This window comes from Gorilla gorilla, chromosome 10 (assembly GCF_029281585.2).
Source record: "Gorilla gorilla gorilla isolate KB3781 chromosome 10, NHGRI_mGorGor1-v2.1_pri, whole genome shotgun sequence".
In the NCBI taxonomy this organism is placed as follows: domain Eukaryota; kingdom Metazoa; phylum Chordata; class Mammalia; order Primates; family Hominidae; genus Gorilla; species Gorilla gorilla.
The window spans coordinates 127589401-127614590 of record NC_073234.2 but is presented as its reverse complement, the minus strand read 5'-3'; the positions used below and the strand labels follow the sequence as shown (position 1 = coordinate 127614590).

The 25190-nt window shown below is 47.0% G+C and overlaps 1 protein-coding gene across 6 annotated transcripts in view; it reads left to right on the top strand.

Annotated features, from left to right (window-relative positions):
* The window catches only part of HECTD4 (HECT domain E3 ubiquitin protein ligase 4), a 218577-nt gene that overhangs the window by 169467 nt on the left and 23920 nt on the right, over nt 1–25190 (top strand). For all 6 annotated transcript variants that reach the window (XM_031001130.3, XM_031001134.3, XM_031001133.3 and 3 more), the window contains exons 50-61: nt 849–1086; nt 2460–2596; nt 3090–3216; nt 6456–6593; nt 7327–7463; nt 10304–10464; nt 16051–16232; nt 17441–17646; nt 17924–18054; nt 18348–18553; nt 20146–20325; nt 23578–24884. In XM_031001130.3, coding sequence (XP_030856990.2) covers nt 849–1086; nt 2460–2596; nt 3090–3216; nt 6456–6593; nt 7327–7463; nt 10304–10464; nt 16051–16232; nt 17441–17646; nt 17924–18054; nt 18348–18553; nt 20146–20325; nt 23578–24884 — 3150 coding nt within the window. The remainder of the gene's footprint in view (nt 1–848; nt 1087–2459; nt 2597–3089; nt 3217–6455; nt 6594–7326; nt 7464–10303; nt 10465–16050; nt 16233–17440; nt 17647–17923; nt 18055–18347; nt 18554–20145; nt 20326–23577; nt 24885–25190) is intronic.

Here is a 25190-nt window from a genome sequence, read left to right as displayed (position 1 = left end):
GGGATTACAGGCAAGAGCTACTGCATCCGGCCAAGACTCCATCTTTTAAAAAAATAACCTATAAGGTCCTATAGGATCTGGCCCTGTACCATGTGTCTGATACCATCTTTTATCTCTGTATTTGTTGAGTGAATTAATGATGCCAATAATTTAAAGCAGCATTTCTCAGCCTGTTCCATTCATGCATTCAACAAATATTTATTGAATACTTACTCTATGTCAAGCACTATGCTAAGCTCTGGATATATAGCAGTGAGCAAAACAGATATGATCTCTGTCTTCATTGGGTTATGATCAGTTGGAGGAATCAATCAGACAGTAGTCAAATAATCACATAAATATGCATGTGTATGTATGTAATCACAGACTAGTAAATGCTGTGAATGAGAATCACAGACTTCCTAGAAGCAAGTGGCAGGCACATCTGATCTTGTATCTCTTAATCTGAAGAAGTGCTGCTTGAGCCAGGTCTGGAATATTAGCTGGTCTTAACTAGGCAAAGTTGGACAAAAGAATATTCCAGGTGGAAGGAACAGCATGGGTGCTGGTGTCAGGTAGAGAGGAGCAGTGTCAGGTAGAGAGGAGCAGTGTTGGAAACAAGAGAGGTCAATGTGTTTGAGCAGCAAAGTACATGAGAGTGTGAGGTGAGGGACAGGGAGGCAGGGCTGGCTGTACAGGGCTCTGAGCACAGGTGTGCTCAGTCCCTCCAGCCCCCACCTGGTTTCTCATGCCAGCACACACCTCGGGCTATTCTTCCAAGGTGACGTTTAGTGAGCTGTGCCTTGGGCTCTTGCAGAAATAAAATAAACGTAAGTCTTTCCAAATCCTTCATTTGGTCTCCTTTCCAGAACACCAAAACCCGAGCTAACTTTGGCTCCCGGCCGTTTGCCTACGCGGAAGGGCAGGCCCACCGCAACGCTGCTGACCTGTGCACTGACCTAGCAGAAGAGATCAGCGCTAACTTTGAGGCCCTGCCTTTCGCCATGGCATCTGACAGTGACAATGATGCCGGCACCAGTATTGCATCAGACCCAGGCACTCATGGGCCACCATGCCGGATTGCTGCCGTGGCCACCGCTCAGCAACGTAAGTCACCTCCTGGAACTTACTGCCTCCATGGCTTCCTGAGACCATGAATGTTATGAATTCCATAAACCCATTGCACTTGAGCATCCTCATTACAATCAGGAGTTGCAAACTCACGTGCCCATTGGTAATGGGGTCACAGGCCTGGTGAAAGAAGGTGGGGAGCAGGATGAAGCACAGCAGACCAGAAAGTTCATCCCCACTTCCAGGAAGCCTGCTATGCCTTAGGGCAGCCAGTGCAAGACCAGTAGAGCCCCAGGACTTTGTATGAAGTCTCCTCATGTCACAGTGTTACTCATTTTCAAAAATTGTCCTAAAACCAAGGTAATCACAGAATAATAAAATGCTAGGCAATGGATATATAGGCGTGCACTAAAAACTTTTATGATGGTCAGGTGAGGTGGCTCATGCCAGTAATGCCAGCACTTTGGGAGGCTGAGGTGGGCAGATCACCTAAGGTTGGGAGTTCGAGACCAGCCTGACCAAAATGGAGAAACCCCATCTCTACTAAAAATACAAAATTAGCTGGGGGTGGTGGCGTGTGCCTGTAATCCCCAGCTACTCAGGAGGCTAAGGCAGAAGAATTGCTTGAACCGGGAGGTGGAGGTTGCAGTGAGCTGAGATCATGCCATTGCACTCCAGCCTGGGCAATAAGAGTGAAACTCCATCTAAAAAAAAAAAAAAAAAAAACTTTTATGATTACTTGTAACAATTTTGTCATAAAATTAAATAAAACAGCTCACCAAAGTAAGGATGTCTGCAGGCCATATTTGGCCCATTGGATACTGGTTTGCAAACTGTTTTAAGATTCTGTTTAGGGCCAGACACTGTGGCTCACATCTATAATCCCAACACTGGGAAGTCAAGGAAGGAGGATAGCTTGAGCCCAGGAGTTTGAGACCAACCTAGGCAACACAGTGAGACCCTGTCTCTACAAAAAAATTTAAAAAATAGCCAGGTGTGGTGGCACACACCTGTAGTCCCAGCCACTCAGGAGGTTGAGGTGGGAGGATCACTGGAGCCCAGGAGGTTTAGCTGCAGTGACCTGTCTTTGCACCACTGCTTGCCAGCCTAGGCAACAGAGTGAGCTTCTGTCTCAAAAAAAAAAAAGCCTGTTTAGTTCTATCTATAGTGAAGGACTTTCTAAAGTCTTCTCTGAATCGAATGAATTATACTCATAAAAACTATTTTAGGATTCAGGGTAATTATAGATAATTAGTTATTCCTAGACTCTGTGATTTAAAATTCCTCAGTGTGCTAGGAGTCTTCCTATCATGCAAATTAAGATAATCTGGTTTGTCTAAGGGTGGGAAGTTAAGGATTTTTCTAGCCTGCTCTTGTTTAGAATTCGCTGTCCTTGTGCTCTGTTACAGAATATGATAGTGACACCTCCTGTCATTATAAAGTCGAGCTCAGCTATGAGAATTTCATCACCTCTGGCCCAGACCCTCACCCGCCTCCCATTGCAGATGATGAAAGCGATGATGATGACGATGATGACATCCCTCAGGTAAGAGACCCACAGGCTTAGATCAGGACTCAGCAGCATTTGCTTAGCTCCCTAGTGACTAGGACAAGCCTGGAGGAGTGATTTTGATGTGAGAGTGCAAAGCTGGTTTTGTTGCTCTCAGTGACATCATTGTGCTTGAACAGTGACCTTAGAGTGTTAATTTTTCTAAACCCCTATCAATAGCGATATCTGTTGGGCCATTTCTCCCGGTGAAGATCCAGAAACTGGAGAAGTGAAGTGCTTTGCAATAGTTCAGAATCCTGTGAAAGTGCTTCTATGGCTTCTTTAGAGGGAAACGAAGAGCTTGCCCTAGTGTTGCTGTTCCCTGCCCTGGCATCTGGGGGTGTATCTAGTACAGGGGTCTATGTCTGATCTTTCTATTACTGGCATTTAAGTGGGGTGAAGACCTCAGGGTGAGGGCTGTAAGTTAGGGAAATAGTGATGCCTGCACCAGATATTCCTTCTCCGTTCATGAGGTTCCTTCTGCTTCCAGGAGGACCACTACGCCCTGCTGGTGAAAGCATGGGAGACCAAGGTTTTTCCTACCATCCGAAGACGCTTCCGCAATGAAGCAGAGCGGAAATCGGGCCTGGACCAGATAAAGGGGGCCTTACAACTAGGTCTGGTACTTTTTGTTCTGCTAAGGAGGTTACTTCATGACTTGAAGTGAGGAGCTGGATGAAAATCAGAATGTAAATCAGGAGAGACTCATCTAATGTTGCACCAGACTTAACAGTGTCTTTGACCTTACCTTTAGTGAACTCTGATCTTTTGTTTTCATTGCTGGACTTTGATCTGCTTGTCAGTTTAGCTGAATATTTTGGGTTGATGGGCTGCTGCAGTGAAGCTGGAGCGGTTATAATGGGAAACTCTGTGGTCTGATGGTTAACAGTTCACATCTGAAGTCACACTGTTTACCAGCTGTGTGGACTTGAGAAAATTACTTAACATCTCTGGGCTTTCCCCATCTTTAAAATGGAATATGTGCTCTGCAAGGTTGATTTGGCAGTCTCTCACTGTTCCCTGATTCCTGCTTATTAAACAGTATTTTTGGCCGGCCATGGTGGCTCACGCCTGTAATCCCAGCACTTTAGGAGGCTGAGGTGGGTGGATCACCTGAGGTCAGGAGTTCGATAGCAGCCTGGCCAACATGGCGAAACCCCATCTCTACTAAAAATGCAAAATTAGCTGGGTGTGGTGGCACACGCCTGTAGTCCAAGCTACTCCGGTGGCTGAGACAGGAGAATTGCTTGAACCCAGGAGGCAGAAGCAGCAGTGAGCCGAGATTGTGCCACTGCACTCCAGCCTGGGCAAGATAGAACAAGAGTCTGTCTCAAATACATACATACATACATACATACATACATACATACACACACACATACATAAACAAACAGTATTTTTTTCTCATACCCACTGTTCCTTTTGAAAACATTGCAAAGATTATTGTTCCCTAATCTTCTAATCTTAGGCCACAATTTCCTGTTTATTCTAACACTTAATTCCAAAAGCGTCTGTCTCTAATCACAGCCCCCTTTTAAACTCTGCTCAGAAAATTGCCATGCTTTTTCCTTACAGTAAGACCAGTGAATAAAAGAATGGTAGATAGGTGGGATGGAGTTAGGCCTTGTGTAAAAAAAGCAGATTCTAGGCCAGGCATAGTGGCTGATGCCTGTAATCCCAAGACTTTGGGAAGCCGAGGCAGGCGGATCATGAGGTCAGGAGATTGAGACCATCCTGGCTAACACGGTGAAACCCCGTCTCTACTAAAAATACAAAAAATTAGCCAGGCATGGTGGCAGGCACCTGTAGTCCCAGTTACTCGGAAGGCTGAGGCAGGAGAATAGCAGGAACCCGGGAGGCAGAGCTTGCAGTGATCAGAGATCACGCCACTGCACTCCAGCCTGGGCAACAGAGCCAGACTCCATCTCAAAAAAAAAAAAAAAGCAGATTCTATCAACACCCACTTTTTTTATTATTTTTTTGAGAGAGTCTCGCTCTATATTAACTGGGCTGGAGTACAGTGGTGCAATCATAGCTCACTGCAGCCTCAAACTCTTGGGCTCAAGAGATCCTCCTGCTTCAGCTTCCCGAGTACCTGGGACTACAGGCACTCACTACCAAGCCTGGCTAATTTTTTTATTTTTTGTAGTGACAGGGTGTTGCTATGTCCCTCAGGCTGGTCTTGAACTCCTGGCTTCAAACAGTCTTCCCACCCGGGCCTCCAAAGTGCTGGGATTACAGGTGTGAGCTACTGCCCCTGACCAACACCTGCCCTTTCACCCACAACGTCCTGGGCACTGTGGGGCCTAAGGCAACAACAGGATATGGAGGAATTGTGCCCATTTTGCTTTCCTCCCATAATGCTTTTCCTCCCAGGTCTTTGGACATTTAATTACTTGGTTTATTAATTAATAGTAGCTGTTGCTATCAAACATAATCGTATGTTCTTTCTCTGGGAAGAAAGAGCAATCTCAATAAGTGGATAGAAGAAGCTCATATAGCCTTCTCTCTTTCTTAAACAAGCAACATGTGTTTATTGCAGTAAAAATCAAACAGTACAAAAATATAGAGAGAAATAAACATGGCCAGGCACGGTGGCTCACACCTGTAATCTCAGCACTTTGGAAGGCCAAGGCAGGCGGATCACTTGAGGTCAGGAGTTTTGAGACCAGCCTAGGCAACATGGTGAACCCCCATCTCTACTAAAAATACAAAAATATTAGCCAAGTGTGGTAGTGCGCGCCTGTAATCCCAACTATTTGAGAGGCTGAAGCATGAGAATCACTTGAGCCTGGGAGATGGAAGTTGCAGTGAGCCGAGATTGCACCACTGCACTCCAGCCTGGGCGGCAGAGCAAGACTCTGTCTCAAAAACAAAAGAAAAAGAAAAAGAAACGTTACCCTCACTTTCTTCTTCCTCTCCATTTGTCCTGTAATTTGTTATTTTGAGTTAATGAAAATGAAATAACTGCAAAATAATGGACCATTTTTCGTCATTTTATACTGATGAACACTTCGGTTTTTTCCACTTTTTTGCTATCTACCAACAGTGCTACTTGCTCTGTCTCCCAGGCTAGAGTGCAATGGTGCAATCTCAGCTCACTGCAACCTCCACCTCCCGGGTTCAAACAGTTCTTCTGTCTCAGCCTCCCGAGTGGCTGGGATTACAGGCGCCTGCCACCACGCCCAGCTAATTTGTATTTTTAATAGAGACGGGGTTTTGCCATGTTGGCCAGGCTGGTCTCAAACTCCTGACCTCAGGTGATCCACCCACCTCGGCCTCCCAAAGTGTTGGGATTATAGGCGTGAGCCACTACGCCTGGCCCTTTTTTTTTTTTTTTTTTTTTTGAGATGGAGTCTTTCCCTGTCATTGAGGCTGGAGTGCAGTGGCGCCAGCTTGGCTCACTGCAACCTCTGTCTCCTGGGTTCAAGCAATTCTCCTGCCTCAACCTCCCGAGTAGCTGGGTTTACAGGCACCTGCCACCATGCCTGGCTAATTTTTGTATTTTTAGTAGAGACTGGGTTTCACCACGTTGGTCAGGCTGGTCTTGAACTCCTGGCCTCAAGTGATCTACCTGCCTCAGCCTCCCAACGTGCTGGGATTACAGGTATGAGCCACTGTGCCTGGCCTTAGTGCTTATATTTCTGTGGAAGAGATTTGAGACATTCCTAAAAGTAGTACATTTAGTATTCCAAACATGGTAGATACTGCACAATTTCCTTCGCCAAAGGGTTATGTACTTTCATAAACAATGTTTGAAAGATTCCCTTATCATTTCACTCTACATGTAAGTCAGTGTCATGGTTGATCTGTGTGTACTCTTTGGGGAGTTACCCTGTGCTGTTATATTTTTTAGGTATGGTGGATATTGCCCGACAGACGGTTGAATTTCTCTACGAAGAGAATGGTGGCATCCCAAGAGACCTTTATCTTCCCACCATTGAAGACATTAAAGACGAAGCAAACAAGTTCACAATTGATAAAGTTCGAAAAGGTTTTGCTTTCCTCCTTACTCCACCTATGAAATTTCCTATGAAATGAGAGGTTGAATTTTCCTTAATGTGCACAAGCAGCTGGTGGTTCTCCTAGGGTGTCTCTCCTTACTCCGACTGGGCTAACCTCTTCCACACCGCCGCATGTGAAGCCCTAGAGCAACCCTGGTGGGGCCCTTCCCACTTCCCAGAACTCAGTAGCATGAGCTGAGTGGGGCAGGCAGCTGCACAAGAAAAGAGGTAGGGCCCGGGCTCCATCTCTACTAAAAATATAGAAAATAGCTGGGCCTGGTGGTGCACGCCTGTAATCCCAGCTACTCTAGAGGCTGAGGCAGGAGAATCACTTGAACCTGGGAGGCGGAGGTTGCAGTGAGCCGAGATCACACCACTGCACTCCAGCCTGGGCCACAGAGCAAGGCTCTGTCTCAAAAAACAAACAAAAAATTCTTTGCCCATTTTAAACTGGCTTATTTGTCTTTTTATTCTTCAATTGTAAGAGCTTTTACAACATTCTATTATATTACCTTTCAGACTGAGTTGTGTTCTTGCTTGGTTATAACAAAACTGAGGGTTCTGTTAAAGCCCGTAGAGCTATTTTATTTTATTTTATTTTATTTTATTTTATTTTATTTTATTATTTTATTTTTATCTGGAGAGCTATTTTAGATGCTAAATATAAGAACCCAGATGCAGTGGTACTTTTTCCTGAAAAACTTCTCCCTCTACACTCCTCAGGTCTCACAGTAGTAACCCGCTCTCCAGACAGCAATAATGTAGCCAGCAGTGCTGTTGGAACTGCTCTGCCAAAATTTGCCATCCGAGGGATGCTGAAAACCTTTGGGCTTCATGGAGTCGTCTTAGATGTTGATTCAGTGAGTGAACAGCCATTCTGATTAATAAGCTATTTTATATATACTGAGGCTGTCATGCCCAGATTCCCAGGTACCTTAAAAAGTGATTATACAGATGAGTTTCTCTTCAAATCAGGGACGAAGACACAAAGCAAAAATGCTCTAATGCCAATTGACTTGCCTGAGCTTTCCTCAGGGACTCAGATCAGGGCTGGCAGTAGATGGTAGGCTCTCCAGTCTCAAAGCTGTGGCCGCCTTCAGACCACACCACCTCTACCATTATTTTCTGTCCAACATGTTCAAACTGTTCCTGCATTATATCTACCCAAGTTCCCAGGGAAAAGTCCCCATTGTCCTTGATGAATGGATGATCTGTCATTGCCATGATGGTCATACAGACACAAATCAAAGAAATAGGCTGGGCGTGGGGCTCACACCTGTAATCCCAGCACTTTGGGAGGCCAAGGAAGGAGGATTACCTGAGCCCAGGAGTTCGAGACCAGCCTGGGCAACATGGCGAGACCCTGTCTCTACAAAAAATTAGCTAGTCATGGTGGGCATATCTGTAGTCCCAGCTATGTGGGAGGCTAAGGTGGGAGGATCGTTTCAGCCTGGGAGGTCAAGGCTGCAGTGAGCTGTGATGGCGTCAGTGTTCTCCAGCCTGGGCAACAGAGTGAGTCCCTGTCTCCAAAGGAAAAAAAAAAGAAAAAAGTTTTGTCATTTTGATCACGTCATCTCACTGATTCTCTCAGCCTCAATTTCCCTATCTGTAAAATGAGTGTATTAAACTGGATCAGTGGTTTCCTCCTCCATTTTGCAAAGCTCTCTCCTAGGACACAGCTAGGACTTTTTGGGAAGGGGGCAGAGAAGTAACAGAGTGAGAGAGGACAAGGCCAAAGCTTTCTTTTGAAAAGAGACTCCTGTTTGAAAGCCATGACTATGTGATTCTGAGGTTGCATGCCCATCCTTGTATTTGAGAAGCTTCCTATGCAGGAAAAACTGGTGAAATAATATACAGATCAAGCCTGAGAGTCTCTGATAAAATATTAATATCATCAATCACTGTATAGATATAAACTTTGGTATCTGTCTGGAGAGATACAGATGATATTAGGTTCCATTAATGCTTTGAAATTTACCTTGAAAAAATTTACATCTTTAGGCCAGATGCGGTGGCTCATGCCTGTAATCCCAGCACTTTGGGAGGCCGAGGCAGGTGGATCACTTGAGGTCAGGAGCTTGAGACTAGCCTAGCCAACATGATGAAACCCCATCTCTACTAAAAATGCAAAAATTAGCTGGGCATGGTGGCACGAACCTGTAGTCCTAGCTACTTGGGAGGCCGAGGCAGGAGAATTGCTTGAACCCCAGAGGCAGAGGTTGCGGTGAGCCGAGATCGTGCCATGGCACTCCAACCTGGGCAACAGAGCAAGACACTGTCTCAAAAAAAAAAAAAAATTACATCATCTGACTCTATTTTGTCAGAATGTAATTGAACTCATTAGATTTTTTTAGAAGGGCTATTGACTGGTGGTCACTGAGGTGAACTTTCAAATGGAAAATTCCATCAATAATACTGTTAATCTCCCACTGCCTTCTGATGCAAACTTCTGACTCTGATTGTAAGAAAATACATTAGGATGATATTTTTGAGCAATAGAAATGTGTGAAAATAAAAATTAGAAAAATAGAATTGTCCTTATTGTAATCATTCTGTTATTTCTAAGGTAATTTCTCTCCAGTTTAATAATCCCTAAATGAAAATTGCATTGGTATTTGCATCCAAAATACATATGTATGAGCTTACTTTTTATTTTCCTAGAAATAAAATACAGCTATCAGACCGATTCCCTGCTTTTAAGATATTATTAACATAAAAACAATGAACATAAATTTTACCTAGCAACAGTGTGCGCTGGAAATATAGCACTATTCTCTTTAAATTGCTAACTTATGATTACATTGAAAATCTTTATTGTATCAATTAAAATTTTCCATCTGGTATGGAAAAACTAAAACACTCAGTACTAAGCAGATGTCTTTGAACTTAGACTAAATCAATGGCATGAAACTAGCATTTATTGCTATAATCTGGTTATATATGTATAAATATATATATATTAGTCTGGTTGGTTGTGTGTTTATGTATATATTATCCTGTTCTTTTTTTATTTTGATTGAAATTTTTTTTTTTTCAATAATTGGCTTTTGGCCTTTCTAGTATGTCATTAATTCACATTTATATTTAAGAATTCATTTAAAATCTCTCTGATTCCTGGCTGGGCATGGCGGCTCACGCCTGTAATCCCAACACTTTGGGAGGCCAAGGCAGGCGGATCACTTGAGGTGAGGAGTTTAAGACCAGCCTGGCCAACATGGTGAAACCCCACCTCCACTAAAAATACAAAAATTAGCTGGGCACAGTGGTGGGTGCCTAGTCCCAGCTACTTGGGAGGCTGAGACAGGAGAATCTCTTGAACCTGGGAGGCAGAGACTGCAGTGTGCCGAGATGACGCCACTGCACTCCAGCTTGGATGACACGGTGAGACTCCATCTCAAAAAAAATAAAATAAGATCTCTCCCATTTCTGATGTTTGTTATTTTGTTATTTTCTTAGAAAAGCACATAGCAAGTTTATATAGTAATAAGATTACTTATAATATGTGTTTCAAAAATGTATTATGAATTCTCTTTCATTTGTTTTGTCTATGAAATAGCAATTAGTTACAAATTATAATACCTAAAAGCCTGGACTGAAAATACACACACACACACACACACACACACACACACACGCACGCACGCACACATGGAAAACAAAAGCAAACAGCACAAACAGACATTTTCTTTTCCTATTGTAGGTGAATGAACTGGTGCAGGTAGAAACGTACCTCCGCAGTGAAGGTGTGCTGGTGCGATACTGGTATCCTATTGACATGTTGGAAAGGCCCCCAGCAGGCTACCGAAGGACTGCCACCAATGGGCTGGTCACACTGGACAATACCAACCTTCAAATTCACAGGTACAATTGGGCCCTTCTTTCTACTGGGTCACAGAAATCCACCAACTTCGCTCTACCACATGTACCATGTACCATTTATCCTCGGCAAGAAAGTTTTTCCTTCAAAGCTAACACTTAGAGAAGGCAGCTAATAAAGATAACAGCAAAATTGCAGGAGGTGTGAAGAAAAGTCGGGGGATCTAGGGGCCAGGCACGGTAGCTCATGCCTGTAATCCCAGCACTTTGGGAGGCCCAGGTGGGCAGATCACTTGAGGTCACAAGTTCGAGACCAGCCCGGCCAACCTGGTGAAATCGCATCTCTACTAAAAATACAAAAATTAGCCGATCTTGGTGATGGGCACCTGTAATACCAGCTACTCTGGAGGCTAAGGCAGGAGAATCTATTGAACCCGGGAGACGGAGGTTGCGGTAAGCCAAGATTGTGCCACTGCACTCCAACCCGGGTGACAAAGGGAGACTCCGTCTCAAAAAAAAAAAAAAAAAAAAAAAGTTGGGGGATCTAGAATCATCTGACTTATGCAACATGCACCCTGCTGTGATTTGGGAGGACTGATGGGTAGCTAGAGATTGACTGACTCATTGAACTTAAGACCACCCAAACGCTGCAATGCAATCTCAACCGGAGACAGCAAGAGGTCTTGCCGTCTAGACAGATAAGCGTATCTGGAGTTCTAGTGAGAGATGAGAGCTGGAGATACACTCAACTTGATTCAAAATTGTCAACATCACAAGAAATCGTGATAGCTAATGGATGAATTAGCCATCACATTCCACGGATTGGAAGAGCATGGAGAAAGTTACGGAGAGTAAAGCAAGTCAAGAAAAGGTAAGAAGATGTCCAGGTACAGTGTAAGCTCCTTTCGCTGTGAAGCCAATCAGGTATTGCTTGAGTGCTTTCTATGTGCCTAGCACTGTGCAGGCTTCCAGAAGAGAAGGTGTTCAAGGCATGTGCCTGCCCTCAGTGGGCTGAAACCTAAAGATCTGGCAAAGCTCCCTCATGTTCACCATTGCCAATTCCCCTGAGAATTATTCCTTTCCATCTTAAAATGTCTTGTAATAATTCAGAGGAAAATATAATAATAAATGGAGTTCTCTAATAAAAATTTCCAGAAACTATTTTTCATGCTGTTCATCCATTAGCCATCACAATTTCTCATGATGTTGACAATTTTGAATCAAGTTGAGTGTATCTCCAGTTCTCATCTCTCACTGGAACTCCAGATATGCTTATCTATCTAGACGGCAAGACCTCTTGAGATAGACCATCTCCACTTGAGATTGCATTGCAGCGTTTGGGTGATCTTAAGTTCAATGAGTCAGTCAAATTCACAAGACCAAAATAGGTCACATATGACTTTCTTAGCTTTACTTAGCGAGATACAGGACAGGAAGTAGGCATACCACAGGGCAATATCACAAATGTTTCTTCAACAGGGGTCCTCACAGTCGTCCACATAGAAGTTCAGAGGCTATTCCCTGACCCTACCTACTGACCCCACCTACATACCTACCCAAGTGTCAACTCAGGTGTGAAGGAGAAATGTCCCACAGCAGGGCTCCTGCGGCCGGCGGCTCAACAGCCCCGTGTCCTAATCCAAGCTGACATCTCTTGTGAACACTCCACAGGCATGGCTTCCAGGGATTCCAGCAAGAGGCATGCCCAGTTACAAGCATCACCATGCTCCAGAAGCCTTGAAGCTGTGGCTTCCCACCAAGAATGTTCTTCTTCACAGTGCTCCCCATTTAGACACAGCTTGCCTGTGAGGGGTCACTAGTATCATAAGCAGTGCCTTGTGATGTTGCTGACATTCTTTGTCAGGTTTTCAGAAGAACTGACTTTAAAACACCTTAACCAAGGGCAGTTCTGAGGTAGACAAGGATAGGGTTTTGTTGACCTTTAACTCACAAATAATCTCATAAGCCCCTAAAGTTTCTCGTGTGAGGTGGAATCTGAATTTTTCCCTGAAATCTCCTCTGCCTCTGGCCTCCCCATATCTGGAAGGGGCACCACAAACCATCCTTTTTCCTCAAGAGAGCTATCAGCAAGTGCCATTGACTGTTCCAAAATATGTCCCCATCTGCACACGTCTCCATTCCTACCTCCACGACAGCCCAGGCCTCGGCTCTCCTCTCCACAACAGCTGGAGCGATCTTTTAGACACAGAAATCAGCTCTCCCTCCTCTAATGCAGACCTTCCCATGGAGTACATTCAAACCTAACCTGCTTCACAGAACCCCACAGGAGCCTCTGAGCTTGGCAGCCCCTCCTCTGTGGTGCTCACACAGCTAGTGTGTTGCTTCCTTAGGGATGGCCCAGAGCTCCCCCTGGCTGTCTCGTTCTGTAATTCAGATCTCAGTGAATACTCACCTCCTCAAAAAGCTCTGCCCTCACCATCTAAGGTGACTGTCCATGCGCTCTTTGTCAGGAAACTACAGTATTTTAATGCTCTCCCAGGACCTGATGTTTTTACTGCTGTTATTTTGCTTGTTTGCTAAAATTTGTTCTTGTGGGCCGGGTGCGGTGGCTTGCACCTGTAATCCCAGCACTTTGGGAGGCCGAGGTGGGCGGTTCACTTGAGGCCAGGAGTTCAAAACCAGCCTGGCCAACAGGTGAAACCCCATCTCTACTAAAAATACAAAAATTAGCCGGGTCTGGTGGCATGTGCCTATGGTCCCAGCTACTCGGGAGGCTGAAGCATGAGAATCACTTGATCCCAGGAGGCAGAGGTTGCTGGAGTCCCCAGTGCCTAAGCTAGGCCCTGACACACATTGTAGACTCAAAAATAGATGCTGAAAAGGGTCCCCAAACATACATGCTTGAATATCAACATGGTATTATTAAAAAGCTTTTAAAGCTTTATTTAATAAGTCTTTTGGTCATTTTTTTTAGCAAACAACTTTGATAGATGAAACCTGTTGACTGCTGACTAGCAACTGAGAGAGAAGGCAAGAAAGTCCTTATAGAGTTACAATCAACTTACAAGTGTAGGATGTTTAATCAGTGTTAATGCGGTGGTCCTGGTATTGGAAGACATAGGAAACATGCCATGCAGATCTGTGTGATCATTCGGTGGTTGGATTTCTGGTCCTGGCACAGATTTTCATCAAGATTGTATTCTGTGCTAAAGCACTCACAGTGGTTTTAAAGAAGACTTTGGTTAGCTGGGCTTGGTGGTGCATACCTGTAGTCCTGGCTATTTAAGTGGGAGGCTGAGGTGAGAGCATTGCTTGAGCCCGGGAGTTCAAGGCTGCAGTGAGCCATGATTACCAGTGTCCTCCAACCTGGGCAACAGAGCAAGACCTTGTCTCAAATTTTTTTTTTAATAAATAAAGAGGATTTTGGAAAACAGAGGCTAGAGCAGCAGTGGCTTCAGAGGCATTAGCAGTGTACAGTGTCCAAACCAGGGCTGCAGGTCAGACCCAAAACAAGCTCATAGCCAGGCGCGGTGGCTCACGCCTGTAATCTTAGCACTTTGGGAGGCCAAGGAAGGAAGATCATTTGAGCCCAGGAGTTCAAGACTAGTCTGGGCAACATAGAGAGACCCTGTCTTGGCTGGGCACAGTGGGTCACGCCTATAATCCCAGCACTTTGGGAGGCCGAGGTGGGCAGATCACTTGAGGTGAGGAGTTCGAGACCGGCCTAGCCAACATGGTAAGGCCCCGTCTCTACTAAAAATACAAAAATCAGCCAGGCATGGTGGCACACGCCTGTAATCCCCACTACTTGGGAGGCCAAGGCAGGAGAATCGCTTGAACCTGGGAGGCGGAGGTTGCAGTGAGCTGAGATCACACCACTGCACTCCAGCCTGAGTGACAAAGCAAGACTCCATCTCAAAAAACAAAAAAAAGAGAGAGAGAGAGAGAGACCGTGTCTCTACAAAAATAAGAAAAAATTAGCTAGGAGCAGTGGCGCATGTCTGTAGTCCCAGCTACTCAAGAGGCTAAAGCTGGAAGATTGCTTGAGCCCGGGAGGTCAAGGCTGCAGTGAGCTATGATCACGCCACTGCACTCCAGTTTGGGCAACAGGGCCTGTCTCAAAAAAGCCCAAGAAAACAAAACAAACAGTTCCGTCCCTGGTAACTTTGGCCTATAAAGTCTGAGGTGAAAGCCAAGGGGAGAACCGTGGGGTTCTCAGCTTGCCCATTCAGTCCTTACCAGTTTTGCTGCCGTGGTCCTCATGTGCTTTGTTAATGCAGTGAACACATGGGCTTCCAAGGAGGGAGGAGACAGGAGAAGTGTGTTTATTGTTCATCCTGGCATGAGAACCACACAGACTGGTGTTGATAAGGAAGAAACCACCTACGATGTAGTTTCTTAGCTGTCTTCTTTTTGTTTATCTTCACTTCACACATACACTCATCAAGTGTTCCATATGGGGTTGTTTCTTTAATTGCCATTACACCTAAATTTGAATTATGATACACCAGCATTAAATTTAATTAGGATCAGTAGGAATATCAAATGACCCCCGTGGGTTCAGAGTGAGTTTGGGGCCTAGGTTTTTGTGTTTTAGAAACAGAGTCTTGCTCTGTCACCCAGGCTGGAGTGCAGTGGCACAGTCATAGCCCACTGTGGCCTCCAACTACTGGGCTCAGCAGTCCTCCCACCTCAGCCTCCCAAGTAGCTGAGACTACAGGGTGATTTCTATTTTTTGTAGAGAGGGATTCTCACTATGTTCCCCAGGCTGGTCTCAAACTCCTGACCTCAAGTAATCCTCCTGCTTTGGCCTCCCAAATTGCTAGAATTACAGGTGTAAGCCATTGAGCCTGGCCCGTAAGACGTGCTTAGGCACTAATGAGCTATTATTCAAGTTGAATGCCGATCACTTTACAAATTCATCACATAAAAAAATGCCCACGATGGTATTTTTATAATAGCTGTATTGAGATATAATTTACATACCATGCAATTCACCCATTTAAAGTACACAAGTCAGTGGTTTTTATTATATTCACAAAGTTGTCCAACCATTACCACAATCAATTTTAGTACATTTTCATCACCCCAAAAGAAACCCCATATCCATAGCAGTTACTTCCCATCCTCCTTTCCCACCATCTCCTGACAACCACCAATCTATTTTCTGTTTCTATGCATTTTCCTCTGGACAATTTACAGAAATGGAATCCAATATGTGGCCCTTTGTATCTGGTGTCTTTCACTGAGAACATGATGTTTCAAGGTTTATTCCCATTGTGGCGTATGTCAGTCTTTGATCTGTTTGATGGCTGAAAAATACCCCCATTGTATAGACTTACCATTGAGTTAATGGACACTTGAGTTCTTATCACTATTTGGCTATTAGGAATAATGCTACTATGAACATACATGTACAAATTTTTGTGCGGACATGTATTTTTATTTTTTTCCCTACAGTGCTTTTTTGAGCTGGGAAAAATCAAACATAACAATATAACTTAATGTGACTTTTGTTTAAAACTCAAGTGACTCCTTTAGGGTTTGGAACATCAGGCTGGAAGAGAAGCCTGAGGCGGGATCCTTTTCCTTCAGAACCTGCGGCCTGGTCCCGGTATGGGGGCCGGAGCATCAGGGCTTTGAGTATCTCACCCACCTTTTCCCTTGCAGGGAGCTGCTGCGCTGCGAGGCTGCGCTGGCCAGGCTGTACTGCCGCATGGCCCTGCTCAATATCTTCGCCCCCAAGTTGCCTCACTTGTTCACTCGCCTCTTCCACATCCCTGCCATCCGGGACATTACCCTGGAGCACCTGCAACTGCTGTCCAATCAGCTCCTCGCACCTCCTCTCCCAGGTAAAACTTGGCTTTGCTGCTGTCACTCTGGAACTTAGCACCAGGCGGGCGCTGTGCACAGTGTAGTCATTCCCCACATGAGGGCGAGAAATGCCTCATGGTGCGCATAGGCTCACGTGAGAAATTGCACGCAGGAACTGGGATTCTCCTGGCAGGGCTTTCTCACTCTTCGAAAAATGTAATGGATTACTCACTTGAGTCATTACTCTGTTAAGCATTCATCAAGTTTCCCAACGTAATTGTGGATCAAGGAAAATTAAGTATTACTTATGAAACCAAGTCACTGTATTGTTGCCACAGACATTCTATTTGACATTAGAAAGAAAGGAGATGTTCCTGTCATCAGCGTCCTCCAAAACAGACCTATTTGGTTCATCATAAGTTCTGCTGAGGCTGTTCCAAAGGCCAGCCTGTGTGCCCTTGGCATGAGGGCTGTGTCTGATCCCCAGGGAATGCCAGGTGATGAGTCTGCCCTCAGCACTATCCAGGACTCAGGGGCCCTTTCTGTCTTCCCCTGGCATCTCAGCCTCTAGCCTGCCCCCTTGATCTCCCAGCAACTAAGATGGGAACAAGAGGTGAGGCAGGCAGGGGGCACCCCTCAAAGCTCACTTGCAGATAGCAGTCTAGGCTCAGTCAGCATCCTGGGTAGCTGCCCTCCAGCTCACAACTGTGGGGTCCCACCCAGCCAGGGCATGTGTGCACTACATCGCTACTGGTCCATATGAGCGCGTGGGGTCCACAGCCCATCCCAAGAACTTAGATGCCCTGAAACATACCTGGAAAGCATCAAATGTGGTGGCAGAAGCTTTGCCCTGATGATCTAACAAGTTTCTCTACAGGCTGTGCCCTGAGGTACCCTCGGGGGGTGGGCCAGGGTAGTCAGACAGGTCAGGCTCTGGGAACCCCTGGATCCAAGCAGCCCCATTTGATATATTTCATAGACCGGGGCCTCTGTGTAGATTTTATTTTAGGAAACAGTTTCACAGCTGAAAAGAAAGCAAAAGTATGAAGCCCATTGATCTCCTGGGTCCCCCTCCACCATCCTGGTGCAGAGGATCTGATTGCCGGCATCTGTTATCCAGGACATCATATCCAGGATAACTCCCATCTGGGGTTTCTGGATGGGTTATTCATTGTCTGTTACTTAGACTCTCACAGCTACTGGCTGCTTTGATTCTTGTCAACTTCTGTTTCCTTTCCATCCCCAGACGGCACCATCAGCTCCAGCTCAATCCTCCTGGCGCAGTCTTTACAGCATTGCATCCATTCCCAGAACTGCTCCGCCACGGACCTCTTTTACCAGGGCAACTCCCAGACAGTGAGAGAGTGGCTCAACGTGGCCATCACCCGGACCCTGCACCAGGGCGAGGAGAGCCTTTTAGAGCTGACGAAACAGATCTGCTCTTTCCTGCAGGTAGAAGTCTAAAGCTCATGTTCCTGCAGTGTGGTTACCATTTTTAACTGGGAGTCTCACTGGCTTGCTGAAAATGACTCTCCTTTCCCTTCCAAGTCCCTATTCCTCTCGATTTCCTTTTCCTAGAAGCTCTTCTGCTTTATCTCATCTGTAGCTTGCTTCCTTCCAGAGGGCTCTTTAGTCGTTTGGCTGATTTCCTGGGCCATGTGAGATGAGAAGATGAAATGCTGTCCCTGTGTTTAGCCCGTGGCTTTCCTTATTCAGTGTCTCTTTGCAGACAGCACCAGAGCAGTTCCCCTCCGAAGAGTTCCCAATTTCCGAATCCAAAGTCAACATGGACGTGAATTTCCCTGGGGCAGCTTTTGTTGTTGTGTCTTGTAAAGAAAGTCAATCTGGATTCCGCAAAGAGTAAGTTGCCTGTTCTCAAGAAGATGGTGATGGGGAGAGGAAAGCTAATGAATTCTGGTGAAACTGGCCAAGGAAAAAAATTCAAATCACTGATTCTTTAATGCAAATGACTTACAATTCTCTCCATATTTCTATGTTTGGGGAATTAGTCTATAAAGAATGACCTTCCAAAGTGTGATGGAAATGACTTGGGCCCAGTTCTCATTTAACGTCCCCGGTGAGAAGGCAAAGCTGCCTGTCCCCATGTGCATGGCTAGACCCTGTATTAACACCCACCCATCCCTCCTTCTCAGCTCCTCTCTGTACAAGGCACCGTGGGCACGGGTGCTCGTATATGGCCTCGGCCACAAAGTGAAGCGAAATGGCCAGCTGAACCTCATCGAGGCCGCCTGTTACCCGCGGGACGCGTCCCCAGCCAACACTGGGCTTGCACCTCCCCCCACCGCTGACCAGTACCCCTCTGTGGTCCTCTCCACAGACAGGGTCCACATCAAACTGGGTGAGTCTCCAGCAGCTTGTCATGACGAGAACAGCTGGAGTCATTCTCCTCTTGCCTTCTTTTTGAAGCTGTAATGAATTTTGTACCTTGCATGTTCCAGTTCCTATTGATAAAGAATAGGACTTCTGGGGACTTCTGGAAGAAACTGCTGCTTCTTTTAGAGGCAGTAAATTAAAAGACTTATCTTTCCTACCTAGGGAAGGCCTGACAGATGCTGTCCAGACTACAGTGGAGATTTCCTTTCTTTTCACAAGTATGTGCTGAGATGTGTCTGTTTAGAATGATACAACCAGAGCAATCACATCCTTACAGCTGGCTCAGGCTATGATAATCCCAGTTGCCATTCCTTGAATTCTCATTAACCAAATTCTCAACATGGCTCCCCAGGGCACTGGCCACTGTGAGAGTCTGCTCCTCAACTAACTGGAAGCTCGATTGCTCTCATCTCCTGGGCATTTTTTGAAGCCTCCATCGTTTTAGAGTTAGATGAGGGCTCTGCCTCCACATGCCCTGAAGCTGTCACTGCCTGTCCTCTGTATGCACCAGGGCCTGCTGGCTCTGTGTCTGAGTATGCACAGAAAAGAAAGGAAATCCTCATCACAGGCCTCCACTGCTCCTCCTTGGCATGCTTGACAGGAAAAGACTGACGCGTGTTTGCCAGAGACAGAAAACATGTGAACTTTTAGCCAAAATAACAGGCCTGGGCTTCTCCACACCCCAGTCCTTGAGACAATGCATCTTAGAGAATGAAATGAAAGAACATTTCTTCGGTGATTTGGTCATTGCTAAACAACTTTATGGTCTTTTTTATTAGAGTCTATTTTTCATAGTATTTTTCCTATACTAGCTGTTTTTTAAACTTTACATTTAAAACAGAGGATCTCTGTCATTCCACAATTATCACCATGTAAACATTCACCCCAGAGTATACAAGCCAATGTGGTTTGCTTCTGACTTGTCCAAAGCCCTCTGATGCCCTGGTTTCTGTCTGACTGGTGTTTATAGAGGGGCTTCGGGGCAGTGCAGGATGTGAGGGGGATCAAGCCTTGGACCTTCTTCCTCTCACTGTAGACAGCTTTGGTCACACGTAGGCCATGGCAGTGACAAAAGGTGATAAGATAATCAAAACCCAAGGTGCCAGTAGTCTTAAGTCTTGGGGACCCCTTGCTGGTCCACTGTAATAAGCATAATGGTCTTAGTGGGATTGCAGCCATACCAAAGGACTGATTATTTCTTTACCAAGCTGGGAATATCCCAGTGAGGCATCTTTTAAAGTGTTACTTACTTTCCCCATTCTGGTTGGTATCTAACTGAATGACAAGTGTGTGTCCTCTGTTCTCATCTCCGTTCTTTGTCCCATTTGCCGAATCCACCCCAGTAAGCGGACTCCCTGGAGGGATGGCCTCCATCTCCTCGTGTCCCTGCAGCCCACTGTCCAGAGTGTCAGGAGTTATGTGTCCTCCTCCTGGAGCAGATGAGTGGGTGGGCTCTCCAGCCCTGTTTCTACGTGCACACCTCGCAGGACCTTTTGTGAGGCTTATTTGGGTCAGGTGCTGCCAATCATCTGCTTTCTTCCTGGGTGCTTCTTGCAGGGGTGTCTCCACCTCCTGGAGCAGTCCTGGTGTTACATTCCCTGCCCCTGGAGTTCCCACTGGCTATGGCCTTCGCAGAGCAGCTGCTGTCCTGGAAATCAGAGGACAGTGAAGGGAAGTCCGAAGATGAGCCTGACACCATTCCGACATCCGTCCTCCTGCAGGTGGTGGAGCTGCTAGGTGAGGCTGCCTTCCCTGGGGATCGGAATCTAGGGTGGGGGTGGAGCTGGCATGGTGCCTGAGGAAGGAGCTTGCCAGGTGGTGTAGGGAGTGGCCACAGGTAGCCCAGGCAGCTGCAGCCTCCTTCAGATTGCTGTCATTTGAAGTGGGCTTGGGGAATAGATCTTAAGGTACAACCTAGACTCCCAAATCCATGATTTGCCGGGTATTTTCATTATTTTGAGAATTGGAAACTAACCAGGAAAATAAGATTAACTTTATCCACTTTACTTTAAAACAGAAGTATATGCCATTATTGTAACTTTAGGGGTGAAGGGTGGTGTGGAAATGAACAATGTTGCAAAATCAAAGGTTATAACTGCATAGTTCCTCAAAGGGTCAAAAAGGTTGCAAAACTCATGGAATGATAAATGTAAAAGTTGTGCATTTTACCATATGCAAATTTACCTAAACAAATTCTAAATAAATATTAAACTTTAATGATATGCTTCCTTAAGTGTTTAGGGATGAAGCATACTGATGTCTACAACTTATTTTGAAATAATCAAAAACTAAGATGGGTTTGTGGATGAATAGAGGGGTAGACAGATATGTAGTAGAGGAAATACAGCAACATGTTTATGGTGGAATCTAGCTGGTAAGTGCACAGGTGTTTACTGTATAATTTCTTCAGGCTTTCTATATTTTTGAATTTTTCCATAATGTTGCAGGGAAGAAAACATTGCACACTCGGGCCAGACGCAGTGGCTCACGCCTGTAATCCCAGCACTTTGGGAGGCCAAGGCGGGTTGATCACCTGAGGTCAGGAGTATGGAGACCAGCCTGACCAACATGATGAAACCCTGTCTCTACTAAATACAAAAAATTGGCCGGGCATGGTGGTGCATGCCTGTAGTCCCAGCTACTCAGGAGGCTGAGGCAGGAGGATCGCTTGAACCCGGGAGGCGGAGGTTGCAGTGAGCCAAGATTGCGCCATTGCACTCCAGCCTGGGCAACAAGAGCGAAACTCCATCTCAAAAAAACAGAAAACACTGCACACTCGGATGCCTTCAGTGCCTTCAGGGTTCAAACAGATCAGCTAAATGAGGGAAATAAAGAGGAAAGTTGGCAGGGGGACTTTGGTGAGCTGGAGGCACAGAGGACACGTGCCCTGTCATCCACTGCTGCAGGAGAACGTGGCCCTGCTTCTGCCAGAACCGTAATTTCTTTCTTTTTTTTTTTTTTTTTTTGAGACGGAGTCTCGCTCTGTCGCCCAGTCTGGAGTGCAGTAGCCCCGTCTTAGCTCACTGCAAGCTCCGCCTCCCGGGTTCATGCCATTCTCCTGCCTCAGCCTCCAGAGTAGCTAGGACCACAGGCGCCCACCACCACGCCCGGCCAATTTTTTGTATTTTTAGTAGAGACAGGGTTTCACCATGTTAGCCAGGATAGTCTCGATCTCCTGACCTCGTGATCCACCCGCCTCCGCCTCCCAAAGTGCTGGGCGCAGTGGCTCACACCTATAATCCCAGCACTTTGGGAGGCTGTGGGCAGATCACCTGAGGTCGGGAGTTCGAGACCAGCCTGACCAACACGGAGGAACCCTGTCTCTACAAAAAATACAAAATTAGCCGGGTGTGGTGGTGCATGCCTGTAATCCAAGCTACTCGGGAGGCTGAGGCAGGAGAATTGCTTGAACCTGGGAGGCGGAGGTTGCGGTGAGCCAAGATCGCGCCATTGCACTCCAGCCTGGGCAACAAGAGCGAAACTCCATCTCAAAAAAACAAAAAAGAATATGCCAGCCTTGGCCAGGTGCAGTGGCTCACATCTGTAATCCCAGCACTTTGGGAGGCTGAGGCACACGGACCACTTGAGGCCAGAAGTTCAAGACCAGCCTGGCCAAGATGACGATACCCCATCTCTGCTAAAAATATAAAAATTAGCTGGGTGTGGTGGCACATGCCTGTAATTCAAGTTATTCTGGACACTGAAGCGTAAGAATTGCTTGAACCTGGGAGGCGGAGGTTGCAGTGAGCTGAGATCGTGCCACTGCACTCCAGCCTGGGTGATAAGAGACAGACTCTGTCTCAATTTAAAAAAAAAAAAAAGCAGCTTAAAAAATTATTAAAGAAGGTCGGGCACAGTGGCTTATGCCTGTAATCCCAGTACTTTGGGAGACTGAGGCGGGTGGATCACGAGGTAGGTCAGGAGTTCAAGACCAGCCTGGCCAAGATGGTGAAACCCCATCTCTACTAAAAATACAAAAATTAACTGGGCATGCTGGTAGGAGCCTGTAATCCCAGCTATGCGAGAGGCTGAGGCAGTGAATTGCTTGAACCCAGGAGTCAGAGGTTGCAGTGAGCTGAGATCATGCCACTGCACTCCAGCCTGGGTACCAGAGTAAGACTCACTCTCAAAAAAAAAAAACATTATTAAAAAAAAAAATTTAAATCAAAAAAAAAAAAAAAAGAATATGCCAGCCTCATGGCCAGGCACAATGGCACACACCTGTAAACCCAGCACTTTGGGAGGCTGAGGTGGGAGGATTGCTTGAGCCCAGGAGTTCTAGACCAGCCTGGGCAACATGGCAAAACCATGAAAACTGTCTCTGCAAAAGAAAAATAATAATACAAAAATTAGCTGGGCATGGTCTCACACTCCTGTAATCCCAGCTACTCAGGAGGCTGAGGTATCACTTGAGCCTAGGAGCAACAGTGAGCTATGATTGTGCCACTGCACTTCAGCCTGGGTGACAGAGCAAGACCCTGACTCAAAAAAGAAAAATAAATAATGCCACCCTCAAAGTAAGGCTTTCTTGTTGGCAAAAATCAGGACTAAAAGAGGAGTTTAAAAGGAACAGTGTTTCAGTGTGTGTTTCAGTGCCGTTTGGTAAAATTGGCTTGTGTGCCCCATAGTAAGCATCCAGTACTTTGGGAAACATTATTCTAGGGACTTACCACCAACATGCTGCATAACCTTTTGAGACAAAATATGATGGTGTTTTGCTGGCACCATGCCATTGGGCACAAGGGTCAAAGCCGTCGCCTCTGGAGCCGACCTGTCAGCTCTGAATCTCAGCTCTCTTGTCTGGTAGCTGTGTGCCTTCCAGCCAGGCCTCCACCTCCCAACCTCTGTTTCTCCATCTGTAAGAAGGGACTGAATTGCGCAGTCACTGTTCACAGGGTTGTTATGAGGGTTGATTCCAGGCTCAGAACTGCGCCTGGAACATAGCCAGTGCTGCATAGTAATTACTGTTACTATTTTCATTTGCCTCAGGAAACTTCTTGTGGACCACGGACATGGCAGCCTGCGTGAAGGAGCTTGTTTTCCATCTCCTGGCAGAGCTCCTGCGCACGGTGCACACCCTGGAGCAGAGGCGGCACCCCGCTGGCCTGTCCTCCTCAATCGCCCTCCAGCTGAACCCCTGCCTGGCCATGCTGATGGCCTTGCAGTCGGAGCTCCACAAGCTGTACGACGAGGAGACGCAGAACTGGGTCTCAGGCGGCGCCTGCGGGGGCTCCGGGGGGGCGGCGGCCGGCGACCAGGGCAGGTTCTCTACGTATTTTCATGCACTCATGGAAGGGTGCCTGGCTGTGGCCGAAGTGACCCTGCCTACTAACATGAGTGTCACAGCCAGTGGGGTGACCTCAGCGACCGCCCCAAATCTCAGTGACTCGTCCTCCTCTTCCTCGTCCTCCCCAGGACAGACCCCACAGAGTCCCAGCCTCCTCTCCAAGAGGAAAAAAGTCAAGATGAAGCGGGAAAAGGCCTCCTCCTCGGGCAAGCGCCAGTCTTCCCGCACCGTGGACTCGGACCCCACCGTGCTCAGCATCGGAGGCAGCAAGCCCGAGGACATGCTGTGGTTCCACCGCGCACTCACCCTGCTCATCATCCTCCGCCACCTCACCAGGAAGGACCCACAGGGGCTGGGCGTGACGAGTGACGCCATCGCCGATGCCTGCCAGGCCCTGGTGGGCCCCACCGCCCACAGCCGCTTGCTGGTGATCTCCGGGATCCCCACCCACCTGGACGAGGGCGTAGTCAGAGGCGCCATCCGCAAGGCCTGCAACGCCCACGGCGGGGTCTTCAAAGACGAGATCTACATCCCGCTGCAGGAAGAAGACACCAAGAAGCCGAAAGACAAGGCCGAGGGCGGGGACGGGAAAGTTGAGCCCGAGAAGACACTGGCCTTCCCCGGCACAGACAGCATGGAGGTCAGCACGTCCAGCAGCCTGACCCCCGCCATGAGCATCAGCGCCTCCGCCTCCACCAGCCAGGCCTCCATCTGCAGCTCCCAGGGCATCTCCCAAACCGTCAGCGACCTCTCTGTGGATCCGCTGCCTGCCGGCCTCGAGCTGCCCATCCCTCCGGGCCTGTTGGAGCCCCACGCGGTGTCCAGCCAGGAGAGCCTGGACATTTCCCTGTGCAGCACCGGCAGCCTGGGCAGCCTGGGCAGCCTGGGGGAGCCCCTGGACAATGCAGAGACGGCCTCGGTGTCGGACATGGGCTCCATGTACACAGTCACTTCCCTGGACAACCAGCCCCTCGCCGCCCGCCCCATCAAAGGCTTCGCAGTCGTGGAGGTAACAGCTTTCACGCCTCTGCAACCACTAAATCATGACCCATTTCAATCCCCCAAGCCTCTACATCTTCCAAAGTTATTTCCTAGTAGGTAATGGTGGAGCGGTTGGGGGCTCCCTGGGGCAGCCCTTGGAATGAGCACAGTGAGGCTGCTTGGGGTGACGTCTCTGAGTGACACCAAGTCCCATATCACGAAGTAAAGGGGAGCCAGAGGGCTCAGGGCCTGGCCTTCCACGGTGGGTGGGCGCCATCAGTGCATTCTGACTCAGCCCCATCGCATCTTGAATGGCCTTGGGTTCTTTCTGTTC